At 51.9% G+C, this 13,177-nt stretch overlaps 1 protein-coding gene across 1 annotated transcript; it reads left to right on the top strand.

Annotated features, from left to right (window-relative positions):
- The first annotated feature begins 700 nt into the window (after nucleotides 1-700).
- On the top strand, nucleotides 701-3,190 carry LOC113735703 (receptor kinase-like protein Xa21). The gene has a single exon (XM_072082997.1). The coding sequence runs from the start codon at nucleotides 701-703 to the stop codon at nucleotides 3,188-3,190; it is 2,490 nt and encodes an 829-aa protein (XP_071939098.1).
- Nucleotides 3,191-13,177: the final 9,987 nt, after the last annotated feature.

The raw sequence follows: 13,177 nt of genomic DNA, 5'->3' as shown, positions 1-13,177 counted from the left end.
GTGTTAATTAGGAAGATCAAGTATTGCACACAAAGGAAGGGTTCCTGTCAATCATCATCTCTGGAAGATGATTACGGAGTTCACTGCTTGTAAAAGCAGGTCTAAACAATGGCCCATAGTAATTAAGATTTAAGACATTGCACAGTACATCTTTTTTGGTTTGGTAAGAAGATCTTTAAACTGGCACTTCAGATTGATCCCATTGGAAAGCGCATAATTCGCGAAATGCCCTTTCTTTCTTTTTTTTTTTTTTTGGATAAATCGCAACTATCCACTTCGATAAAATTTTACAGAGATGCACTTATTTTGGCTCAATAAAGTAGCAATGATAGATTGGCTGAAGACAACTTCTAATTCGATTATAATTTTTTGGTTAATGAAGCAGAGGTGAAAATTAATTAGTCAAATGAATGATCCATAATGCAAAAACATTAGGAATTTCACTTCTAAATGTGCCTTTCCATAATGCAGAAGATCACAGTAGATAGACTAGATTGTGTGGGCTATATAAGCAGAACCGCAAGAATCCGTAACAGCTCAACCACGTTCCCAATAAGCAGAAACTTTTAGTATCCAATCATCAGCTTGTTGCAAATTATTCCATCTTCGCATCCAACAGCTCATCGAAGTTCCCAATACCATGTGGGGACTTCGCTCATCATCAACATTAGCAAACATATTTCTCCTTCTCTTAGTTGCCATGAACCTTTCAGTAAGCCATGTTTCAGCTTCTAAACAATTTCAAAATGAGACTGATCGTCTTGCTCAGGTTGAATTCAAGAATCAGATATACGATGATCCGTTTGGAGTGCTAAACTCCTGGAACCATTCACAACACCATTGTCACTGGGAAGGAGTCACATGCAGTGCCCGACATCAAAGGGTCATGGCCTTGACTCTAAGGAAAAAGCAGTTGTCTGGAACCATGTCTCCTCATGTCGGAAATCTAAGCTTCATGAGGTTCATCCAACTTCCGGGGAATCAATTCCATGGTGAGATTCCCCAAGAATTTGGTCGCCTCTTCAGGCTAAGAGCCTTGAACCTGTCAATTAATGCACTTGTTGGAGAAATCCCAGCAAACCTGAGCTACTGCACAGAGTTGATAAATATCAGCGTACGTGACAACAAGCTAGAAGGGAAAATTCCGATTGATCAGCTAAGCAGTCTGAAGAAGCTTGAATATTTTAGCCTTAGCACAAACAATTTGACAGGAGAGATTCCCTCCTCCATTGGTAACTTATCGTCATTGACTGGACTCGCTTTCAACTACAACCACCTGGAGGGAAAGCTGCCTGTGGAGATGGGGCTCTTAAAAAGGTTAGCTGTATTCCTAGCCGCAGAAAATAATCTATCTGGTATAATCCCTGCCTCTATCTTTAATAGTTCAGCCATTGTTGAGTTTTCAGTAGTTGGCAATCTCCCAACCAACATAGGTGCACCAAATCTGGAATTATTAGCTGTTTCGTCAAACAATTTCTATGGAAACTTTCCAACTTCAATCACCAATGCTTCTGGGCTTTGGCGACTTGATCTTGCTAGAAATAAGTTTAAAGGCCAAATTCCAACTAATTTAGGAGATCTGACAAATCTTCAATTACTAAATCTTGCTGTCAATCTCTTCGGCAGTCATTCTACGGAAGACTTGGATTTTATTGTATCATTGACCAACTGCAGTAATCTAAGCCTTATTTGCGTGAGTGTCAATAAATTTGGAGGTAATATACCTAAAGTCATGGGCAATCTATCAAATCAACTCACTGAATTGTACCTGGGAAGAAATCAACTGTCAGGAACTATTCCAGAAGGATTTGGAAATTTTGTCAACCTATATCTCCTTACCCTTGAAGAAAACCATCTTTCAGGGGTCATTCCAAGAGGTTTTGGCAAATTACAAGATTTGCAAAGATTGCGTCTGGACCGAAATGAGTTGTCAGGACAGATAGTCTCTACCCTATGCAATGCCACTGGTCTATACCATCTGAACTTATCATTTAACCAATTTGAAGGGGGCAATATATTTGACAATGTTCTTATGAGCTGTCAACATTTGCAATATCTGGATATATCTCATAACAACTTCACTGGAATTATATCACCACAATTTTTGCAGACGCACTCATCACTGATGTACATCAAAATAGGTGAAAATTCGTTTAGTGGTTCTCTGCCTCCTGAAGTTGGAAAGCTTATACATTTGGTGGATTTCAATGTTTCGCACAACCAATTTGTTGGAGCTATACCCACATCACTTGCTGATTGTTCAAATCTGGCGAATCTTTCCATGCAGGCTAATTTTTCCCAAGGAACAATTCCACCAAATTTGGCTTCTTTGAAGAGCATCCAGCAAATAGACCTTTCAAGTAATAACTTGACTGGATCAATACCAAAGGAAGTTGAGAAGCATCAATTTTTGAGGTACTTGAACCTTTCCTACAACGACATCGAGGGAGAGGTACCAAGCACAGGGATTTTCAGCAATGCAAGTCAAATATCATTGATTGGCAACAACAAATTCTGTAGAGGCATCCCGGAATTGGAGTTCCCACCTTGCAGAGTTATCAGAGGGAAAAACAGAGGAAAGCCGAAGGTTATCATATTGCTGTCCATTGTTTTACCGGCAACGCTTCAGGTTCTTGGTACAGTGTTCTTATATTTCTTGGTATATCGTAAAAGAGAAAGAAGACTGGTGGCTGGATTCTCTAGCATGCCTACAAGAGTCAATAAGCTCTTGCGAATTTCTTACCATGAACTTCATCGTGCAACTTTGGGATTTTCTCCAGAAAACTTAATTGGTTCAGGAAATTTTGGAGCTGTCTACAAAGGCACACTAGAAAAACATGGCAATAAGCCCGTAGCAGTCAAAGTTATTGATCTTCAAAAGAATGGGGCTTCCAAAAGTTTTAAGGCCGAGTGCAAAACATTGAGAAACATTCGCCATAGAAACCTCATCTCTATCGTGAGTTATTGCTCCAGTATTGATTCCAAGGGTGATGAATTCAAAGCTCTAGTCTATGGGTTTTTGGAAAATGGGAATCTGGACTTGTGGTTGCATCCTGCAGAGACAGCTGATCAAGCAACAAGCTCAAGAAGTCTTAATCTTCTTCAGAAGCTAAATATTGCAATTGATGTGGCTTCAGCGTTGCAATATCTTCGCGACCACTGCGAAGCAGGATTGTTCACTGTGATCTAAAACCAAGTAATATTCTTCTTGACAATGATCTTGTTGCCCATGTGGGTGATTTTGGATTGGCAAGGCTCCTCCCAAAACCCTACAACAGATCTTCCGAGCAGGGAACCAGCAGTTCTATAGCCGTAAAAGGTTCAATCGGTTACGCAGCTCCAGGTAATTGCGAATGTTTACAGTCAAAGTGTTACTTAATTGTGCACAGACTACTGTTCGGCACTTAAATTTGGCACTTTCACGGGTTATCTTAATTCTTTCTTTTATCATATTTTCCATCAGATTTTTTAAACTTTTTATACTTCCTTTTGAATATAAAATTCTGTTAAACAGTTATAGGAGAGGTCAACATAACTTTGCAATGCAAATTAAAGCTAATATTAAATAATAATAGTATAAAACAAGAAAAATATACATATTATTGAAACAAAAGGCAAGAAAATCTCTGACGTCCATATGGAAAAGGCAAAAATGTATAGTGATTCATTTTAACAATTTCAATCATGTCTTATTTACAAACTAGTACTTAAACATAGCAGCTATATTTAATTTACTCCCTTAGATTATATATATATATATATATATATATAGTTTCTCCTGTACAACATTCCAATGATATATCTAGAAACAAAATTCAGAGTACGGAATGGGTCATGCGGTATCAACTCCAAGGGATGTCTACAGCTACGACATTCTTTTGCTAGAGATGATCACAAAGAGGAGGCCAACAGATGATATGTTCATGGATGAGCTAGATATACATAACTATGTTAACAGGGCTTTGCATGAACAAGTCTCCCAGATCGTGGACCTGTCGCTTCTTTCTGAAGGAAGAAATGAAAACAGTAAAATTACTCGTGGAGAGGAAACTAATAATGGTGGAAGAGAGATTGATTGCATTATTTCCCTATTAAAAATCGGACTGAAGTGCTCTGCAAAATTGCCAAATGATCGGATGCATATGAATGAAGTTGCCAGAAAATTACATCTTATTAAGGATGTTTTCCTTGGTGTCAGGGCACAATAAGAAAATGTTCAAGCTTAATAGCCACAGGTACACTCGAGAATTTATTACAGCCCGCAAGTTGAAGTTCTTTTGTTTTTTCTAGTTTAGATAAGTTTTTTTTTATTTTGAACGAAGTCTTGTAAGCTAACTTGTTTCTATCATTCAGAATCCATTGTAGACCCAAAAAAAAAAAACGGAAGCAAGAGAAAAGTTATACTATATGTGCTGCGCCCACTAGCATGGAAAAGGATGTCTTCTCGTACTAATGCTTGAAATCTTGATTTGCAGCTTGCAGAGGCCCCATTCTGGGCCCAGACACGTGGCAGCCCAGGAATGGCCGAGTTGGGCCTTGGCCCTCAGACCCCTGGGAGCCCCCTCGGGCCGTACCGACTAGGGCTCCCAGGGGAGGCGAAGGTCCATCCCGAAGAGGTCGGGGGTAATCCCCCTGAGTGCGGGATACTATCTATACTGGGCAAGTCCCGCGTCGTGCGGAGGTCGGACTCCCTTGCAGGTATAAATGATAACGCACGTCCACTGTACAAGGTACGCTGACTATAGGCAAACTACTCCCGGTTGTTACTACTTCCCGTGAACTCTACTCATCGGAAAACTAACTTGACCGTCGGAGTGCCCTCGGGGACCACCCTCGGGCCCCCTCAGTTAGCTCATCCTTTCTGTCTTGCAGGCTTGGAGTCAGCTCTCCCATCAACACCCCGAGCTGATCAGGTCAGCTCTCCTGGGGGAAGCTCAGCGCTTCTTCAGTTGGCGCCGTCTGTGGGAACCGTAAGGTAGGTAAGATTGTGTTGATGGCCAGGACGCGATCCAAGCGCACGGCAGAGAGCACCGGCCCAGGGGGCGGTGAGGGGTTCCAGCAGAAAGAGGCGGGGGCGTCCCAGGGCGTCGGGGGCTCAGCCCTTTCAGGGGAGCGGAGGCAGCAGATCTTCCAGTTTGTGACGGAGAACCTCCCCATACTGGAGGATATAATCCGGCAGGCGAAAGAGGGAGAGGGGGCTGGGGGTGCGCAGGCCTCCAAGGCCAAGGGGAAGGAGAAGGAGTTGCCCCCTGATCCTTCGGAGGATGAGTCGCGAGACCAACCCCCTAGGAGGAAGCGCCCCCGGACTCCTCCCGGCCCCCGAGCCTCGGTGGTCGGGGACAGCGAGAGGTATTCCCGCGATAGGTCCGCGAGGAGCCGTCCCAGAGACCCCTCTCCGAGGAAGCCTACACGGAATGGGTTCAAGCGTTCCCCGGCTCGGTCTGTCAAGAGCCGGCCCCGCGACCCCCTTTATCTGGACCCTGCTCGGGATGAGCTCGAGCAGATCTTGAGGCCCCGGCCATACGAGGACAACTATGCAACCTCGCCTTTTACCCGGGAGATAGAGGACTACCCCCTACCCCGGAGGTTTAAAATTCCGAGCATCGAGATGTACGATGCCTCTACGGACCCAGAGGACCACCTCTCGGTCTTCTTGACGCATATGCGCCTACAAACCGCCGCGGATGAGGTCCGCTGCAAGACTTTCCCCATGTTCCTAAAGGGGAAGGCGCGGCTCTGGTTCCAGGGGTTGAAACCGGGGTCTATACGGAGCTTTCCCGAGCTGGCTCGGCAGTTTGCAGCCCAGTTCGTCTCCTCGAAGGTCTACGCGAGGAACGCAACCCACCTGATGTCCATCAGGCAAAGGCCCGACGAGTCACTGAAGAATTTCATGACTCGCTTCAATGCGGAGAGTTTGCAGGTCAGGGACAGGGATGAAAAAGTGGTGATGGCTGCCTTCACGAACGGGCTCAGGGTAGAAGAGTTTTTCTACGACCTGGCCAAGAAGCCTCCCGTGCACCTGGAAGAGCTCCTTCGCAGGGCGCACGAGGCTGCTAATGCGGAGGAGGCAGGTCGTCTGAAGAAGGAGTCAGATCGGGAGCTCGGGGATCGGAGAGGTCGGACAAACCCCCCGGAGAACAAGGACGCCCCGTCCAAGAAAAACGTCTTCGACCGGCTCTCGAAGGAGAAGGCCCCTGCTCTGCCGCCACTCCCAGAGAAGACCTACACCCCTCTAACACGGCCCAGAGCTCAGATCTTGGCCGTTATGGAGGTGGAAGGTTTAGGAGATCGGCCACAAAAAATGGGGACGCCCCGAAACAAAAGGAACCAGGACAGGTACTGCGCCTTTCACCGCGACGTGGGACACGACACGGAGGGATGCTGGGCCCTGCGTAAGGAGATAGAAGACCTAATCCAGCGCGGCCTTTTAGGGCGGTTCGTGCGCCGACCAGGTCAGGAGCCCGGGCGCAGCCACTACGGAGACAGGCACGAGGGACGGCGTCGGGGCCGCTCAGAGCGGCGCGACGCTCCTCGGGGCCACTCTCCCGACCCGGACACCCAGAACCTGGCGGGGGTGATAAACACCATTGCCGGAGGTCCCACAGGGGGGGACAGACATGCAGCTCGGAAGAACAAGCGACCACCCCCCGAAGGGGACGATTCCTTGAAGCGCTTGCGCATGGACGAGGAGATCACCTTCGGGCCAAGGAATGCGGTCCCCCTGGCTTCTGGGAACCACGAGGCCATCGTGATAGACATTGTCACCAACAACTATCGGGTGAAGAAGGTATACGTCGACCAGGGTAGTGCGGTCGACATCATGTTCTACAGGGTGTTCAAGGAGCTCGGATTAAGGGATGACCAGCTCACCCCGGTCCGGACACCTCTGGTGGGATTTGCCGGACCACCCATGAGCTCGGAAGGGATGATCACCCTGATGGTCACAGTAGGACAGGCTCCCAAATGTCGGACTGTTCCCGTCAACTTCGTGGTAGTCAGGCAGCCGTCCCCGTACAATGTGTTCCTGGGGAGGCCTGCTTTGAACGCCCTCCGGGCTGTTTCCTCCACTTACCACCTCAGCGTTAAGTTCCCTACCCCGGGAGGGATAGCCGAGGTGCACGGCGACCCGGAGGTAGCCAGGGCTTGCTACCTGGCCACACTCCGGGGGCAGGAAAAGGTGGTCGCCCAGACGACCTGTTTGGAGCCTTACATCCCGGGGGATGAGGCCCAACAGCTGGGCACCCAGGATGAGATTGAGGAGTTCCCCCTAAGGGAGGGTCGGCCCAACCAGGCTCTCCGCATCGGAGCCTTGTTGCCCGCCAAGGAGAAGGAAGACCTGAAAGCTCTGCTAAGAAGTACTCCCAGGTCTTCGCTTGGTCGGTGGATGACATGCCTGGGATCCCAACGGACCTGGCAGTCCATCACCTTGACGTCGACCCTCACTTCAAGCCGGTGAAGCAGAAGAAAAGGAGTTTCGCCCCTGAGAGGAACGAGGTGATCAAGACGGAGGTCGGCAAGCTGTTGGAGTCCAAGATCATCCTGAAGGTCTACTACCCGACCTGGTTGGCCAATCCGGTCCTAGTCAAGAAGGAGGACCAGACATGGAGGATGTGCGTAGACTTCACGGATCTTAACAAAGCCTGCCCGAAGGATTGCTTTCCCCTGCCTAGAATCGACAGGTTAGTAGACTCTACTGTGGGTTTTGATGTTTTATGCTTCGTGGATGCTTTTAAGGGATACCACCAGATAGAGATGGTTGAGGAGGACCGGGATAAGACCTCCTTCATCACTGAAGAGGGGACCTACTGCTACAGAACCATGCCATTCGGACTCAAAAACGCGGGGGCCACTTACCAGGGCCTGGTCAACAAGCTATTCCGAGGCCAGATCGGCAGGAACATGGAGGTCTATGTGGACGACATGATCGTCAAAAGCCGGACTGACCAGCGGCTCATACCCGACTTGAGGGAGATCCTGAACATCCTGCTGGAAAGCCGGATGCGCCTAAATCCAAAGAAGTGCACCCTTGGGGTCAGGTCGGGAAGGTTCCTTGGTTTCCTGGTGTCACGAGACGGAATCCGGGCCAACCCGGACAAGCTCCAGGCCATCGTGGACATGACCCCCCAAGGAACGTGAAGGAAGTCCAGCGGCTCACGGGGAGAATGGCAGCCCTGAGCAGGTTCCTCTCGCTTTCCGTGGTTCGGGGACTACCCTTCTTTCGAGTCTTAAAAGCGCCCAAGGACTTTCGTTGGATCGAGGAGTGTCAAAAAGCGTTCGCCGACCTGAAAGCGTATCTGGCCGAGCTGCCAACTCTGACCGCCCCAGAGCTAGGGGAGACCCTATTCCTATATCTGTCCACCTGCAACGAGGCCGTTAGTGCGGTCTTGGTACGGGAGGACAAGGGGGCTCAGAGGCCGGTGTATTACGTCAGCCGAGTTCTGCAGGGGCCAGAGACGCGATACTCGCCCGCCGAGAAGCTGGTCCTTGCCTTGGTACATGCTGCTCGCAAGCTCCGCCCTTACTTCCAGGCTCACCGCGTTGTAGTACTGACCGACCAGCCCCTACGGCAGATACTCACCAAGTCCGAAGTGTCGGGCAGGATGACCAAGTGGGCCGTCGAGCTGGCCGAGCACGACCTTAGCTATCGGCCCCTCACCGCGATCAAGGCCCAGGCCTTAGCAGATTTCCTTGCAGAGGGGGCTAACTTAAACCAAACCGAGTTGACCCCGACACCCACGGACACCCCCGGCGGAGCAGCCTTGGGTGCTGTTCGTGGACGGTGCCTCGAGCAGGGAAGGGAGCGGAGCCGGCCTACTGCTCACCTCGCCAACCGGAGAAGAACTGACCTACACGCTTAGGTTCGATTTTCCGGCATCCAACAACGAGGCAGAATATGAGGCCCTCCTGACGGGGCTGCGGATAGCCCACCAGATGGGCGTCACCGCAGTCAGAGTTCGGAGCGACTCTCAGCTCGTCGTCCTCCAGGTCCGCGGGGAGTACGAGGCCAAGGATGAGGTCATGAAGAAATACCTGGCTAAGGTACGGGAGGCGATGGCCCTGTTCAGAACATTTGAAATAGAGCGGGTGCCGAGGTCCCAGAACAAGCGGGCAGACGCCCTCTCGAAGTTGGCGTCTTCCTCATTTGCCCACCTGAGCAAGGAGGTCTTGGTAGAGGTGGTAAAACAAAAAAGTATCGATCAGGTCCAGGTCCTGACTATAGACAGCTCGGCCACCTGGATGACGCCCCTCATAGATTTCCTCAACTCGGGTGCCCTCCCCGAAAACAAAGCCGAGGCACGCCGAATCCAGTTCCGGGCTGCCAAGTACGCCTACACCGGGGGTACCCTCTATAGGAGGTCGTATCTGTCCCCCTGGTTAAAGTGCGTGACTCCCGAAGAAGGTGATTACGTCCTGCGCGAAGTCCATGAAGGAATATGTGCGGCACACGTGGGATCTCGGGTATTGGCCAAAAAGTGCCTCCTTCTGGGCTACTACTGGCCCTCTGTCTTCCGAGACGCAGCAGATCTGGTCCAGAAATGCCGAGCTTGCCAGGTACACACCTCGCTGCGTCATCAGCCAGCTCAGGAGATGATTCCCATCCATAGTCCTTGGCCCTTCGCTCAATGGGGGATAGACCTCCTGGGTCCCTTCCCCCGAGCCCCGGGGAGATATGAGCACCTCGTGGTGGCCATTGACTACTTCACAAAGTGGGTGGAGGCGGAGCCCCTGGTCTCTATCTCGGGGAAGGCAATTCGGAGATTCTTCTGGAAGAGCATAGTTTGCCGGTTTGGGATTCCGCATGTCCTGGTATCCGACAACGGCCGCCAGTTCGCCGAGAACCCTTTCCGGAGCTGGTGCGCTGAGCTCGGAATCAACCAACACTTCACGTCGGTTGGTCATCCCCAAGCCAATGGTCAGGTGGAGAACGCTAACCGAACTGTTCTGCAAGGGTTGAAGACTAGACTGGAGTCCGCCCAATCGAGCTGGCTGGATGAGCTCCCCAGCGTCCTCTGGGCTTACCGTACAACACGCCGGACGGCTTCCCAAGAGACCCCGTTCTCCCTAACTTACGGAGTAGAGGCGGTGGTGCCAGCGGAAGTCGGACTCCCCTCACCCAGAACACAGAACTTCGTGGCAACCTCCAACGAGGAAGAGCTTCGGTGCAGCTTGGACATGCTCGAAGCCAGGCGTGAGGAAGCGGCTGTTCGAATGGCTAAGTACAAAAGCCAGCTCGCCCGCTATCACAACGCCAAAGTGAGGACAGTACAGTACCAGCCCGGGGACCTCGTCCTAAGGAAGAACTCGATCAGCCGAGCTCACAGTTCCAACAAGCTCGACCCAAATTGGGAGGGCCCCTACAAGGTCATTGAGGTAGGTCGGGCCGGTTACTGCAAGCTTGCCGACATGGACGGATCTGAAGTACCTCGGACTTGGCACTTCTCCAATTTGCGGTTGTTTGTAGCATAGGTTAAACCAGGGGGTTCAGTGGCCTGTTCTCTGAAATCCGAATTTTTGTTCTCATTCAATCAAAGCTCGTTTCCATTTTCACTTGTAATTATTTCACTTTACAATTTTCACGCCTGCACCTTACACTAGCACATTCAGCATTCCCTCGCTCAATGTCCTAGTGGGGGGCTAGGGGTAACGAGGTGTGAAGTGTTCGGCCCAGGAGGTCGGCACGAACGCGCTTAATGAAGTGTGAAGTGTTCGGCCCAGGAGGTCGGCACGAACGCGCTTAACGAGGTGTGAAGTGTTCGACCCAAGAGGTCGGCACGAACGCGCTTAATGAAGTGTGAAGTGTTCGACTCAGGAGGTCGGCACGAACACGCTTAACGAGGTGTGAAGTGTTCGGTCCAGGAGGTCGGCACGAACACGCTTAATGAAGTGTGAAGTGTTCGGCCCAAGAGGTCGGCACGAACACGCTTAATGAAGTGTGAAGTGTTCGGCCCAAGAGGTCGGCAAAAACGCACATAACGCTTACACTCGGAAGTGTGAAAGATTCGACCCAGGAGGTCGGCACGAACACGCTTAATGGGGTATGAACTGTTCGACCCGGGAGGTCGGCACAACAGAATTGGAGCAGGCCAGAAATGCAAAATAACCCTTCAGTTTTATATATGCATTCGAAACTGATCTATTACAAAGCTCACAGAATCCTTGAGCCGCCTATCTATTACAAAGAGCCCTGCCTATCTACCGCAAAATTTCCGAGCTGGTAATCTCCTTTGATGTCTGTTCTACCTGCTGGTGGCCCGACCGGGGTGGAAGCTGAAAGTACACCTTAATCATGTTGAGAGGCGTGTGGTGAAGGCTATTCAGGAGCCTGGAAGCAGGAAACCCCTTCCGTCCTGGATGGACCTCCAAGAGCATTTTCAACTGGAGCATGGTCACATCCTTACAAGAAGACAGAAAGGGTTTCTGGAGTGGCCGTCGCCCTAGGCTACTGGCTCCTTCCCGGCAGCTCGGCCAGGAGACCCGTCCTCCTCCAAGGGAACTTCCTCCAGCTCGGCCCCGGTGTTAGTCCGATTCGACAGCTCCTTCAGGGGGTGCCCCTTGCGATACCCGTCGAAGAGCCAGTCCAGCCTCGCCTCGGCTGCAGGGTTGTAGTCCTTGAAGCTCGCCAAGTCGAGGTCAGGAGGGTTGAGCTTCTTCACCTGGTCCAGGGCGCGGGTGCAGCCGACCTGGAGGATGGGCAGGTTGAGGTGGGCGATGTCCTCCTCAAACTGGTCGGAAGTAAGGAACTCCCGAACAGCCCTCTTCCGATCCCGGCTGACGGTGCCGGAGAGCTCGAGGGCGTGCTCCTCCCTCAGCTTGGCCACACCGGCCTTCTCCTGGTCGAGCTCCGACCTGGTAGAGGCGAGCTGGACCTGAGCGGCGTCCAGCTCCTTCTCGGCCTTGTCCAGTTTGGCCTTGAGGGAGCTTGCCTCCTTGAGGGCCTGGGACAGCTTCTTCTCCGCCTCCAGGTTCTTTTCCCGCATCTTCTCCAGGTCGGGTGACAGCTCGGAGAAGCGGGTCACCAGGGCGGCACCAGCGGCGTTTGCCTGAAGGAGAAAGAAAGCGGTTCAGCGCGTCACACTACCCAGCCCAGACACGGAGGCCAAATTATCCCAGGGGCAGAAAACTTACTTGGGCCTGGGAGGTGAAATACATGTCCTGGAGCTCGGCTGGATCGGCGAGCTCCATCCACCGCTTGTCCCGCGGAAGGACCGAGCCCACCATCAGCTCCCGAGCTGCCTCAGGGAATTGGGCCCGATCGTTGATGGAGAGCTTCCAGGAGGGGCAGAAGTGGCGGGGATCGTGCATAATGGGGGTTGGGCCCGGCTTCTGGGGGAGGATGTGGCGGAAGTGCCACAAGCTAGGAGGAGGGGACTCCAGAGCATGCTCCTCAGCGGAGCCAACGCCCACGTGGACGGGACCCCCAGATGACACAAGGGGGAGCGGCGAGGAAGCAGCCGGCGCGGGCCTCTTTTGCCCGACCTGGGAGGCCTCCTCAGCCCTGCCCCTCTTCTGCCCGACCGCTTTCTTCTTGTTGGCGGCCTGCTTGGAGGGGGAGGGTTGTGACGTCACTTTCTGGGGGGCTGAGCCGCCCCCCGGGGTGGAGGCCCCACCTGGGGCCCCCCGAGCAGCCTCAGGCTGGGGGTTGGGAGTGGCCTCCCCGAGGGGTGCGCCCAGTAGCTGGGAGAGCTTCCTCACTGCAATTAACACCACCAGATCAGCCAAACGCAAGACAGTTAAGGGTAAACAAAAGGAAAACTATACACTATGGAATGCGGCAGGGGCAGAGCCAGCGTTACAGGTGTCGAGTTTGGGCTGGGGGGTAGCCACCTCCCCAGAGGATCCGGACATCGTCCCCATCAGCCCGGCTGCGGAGATCTGCTCAGTGGAGATCTTGGTAACATCGAGCTTCACCTTGGAACCCAACAGCTGGCCGAGAGTCTCGTAGTCCAGGTCCTCCGGGTAGGGGTCGGCTTTGACTCCCCCAACCTTCCACACATTGGGTGGAAAATGTGTGGACCTGACAAAGAAGAAGTCCTCCTTCCAGTCCTTCACGGAGGAGGGGAGCCCGTAGAACAACTCCTGGGTCCCTTTTCCCCCCTTGGTCTGGGGGCCGCGGCGGGAGAAGTAGTACCACCCCGGGAGGGCGGCCTTGAGAATGAAGGCAGCTCGGAAGAGGGAA

Source organism: Coffea arabica, chromosome 3c (assembly GCF_036785885.1).
Source record: "Coffea arabica cultivar ET-39 chromosome 3c, Coffea Arabica ET-39 HiFi, whole genome shotgun sequence".
Taxonomy (NCBI): domain Eukaryota; kingdom Viridiplantae; phylum Streptophyta; class Magnoliopsida; order Gentianales; family Rubiaceae; genus Coffea; species Coffea arabica.
Note: the sequence above shows the minus strand (reverse complement) of the source record. Positions and strands in the feature narration are given on the sequence as shown.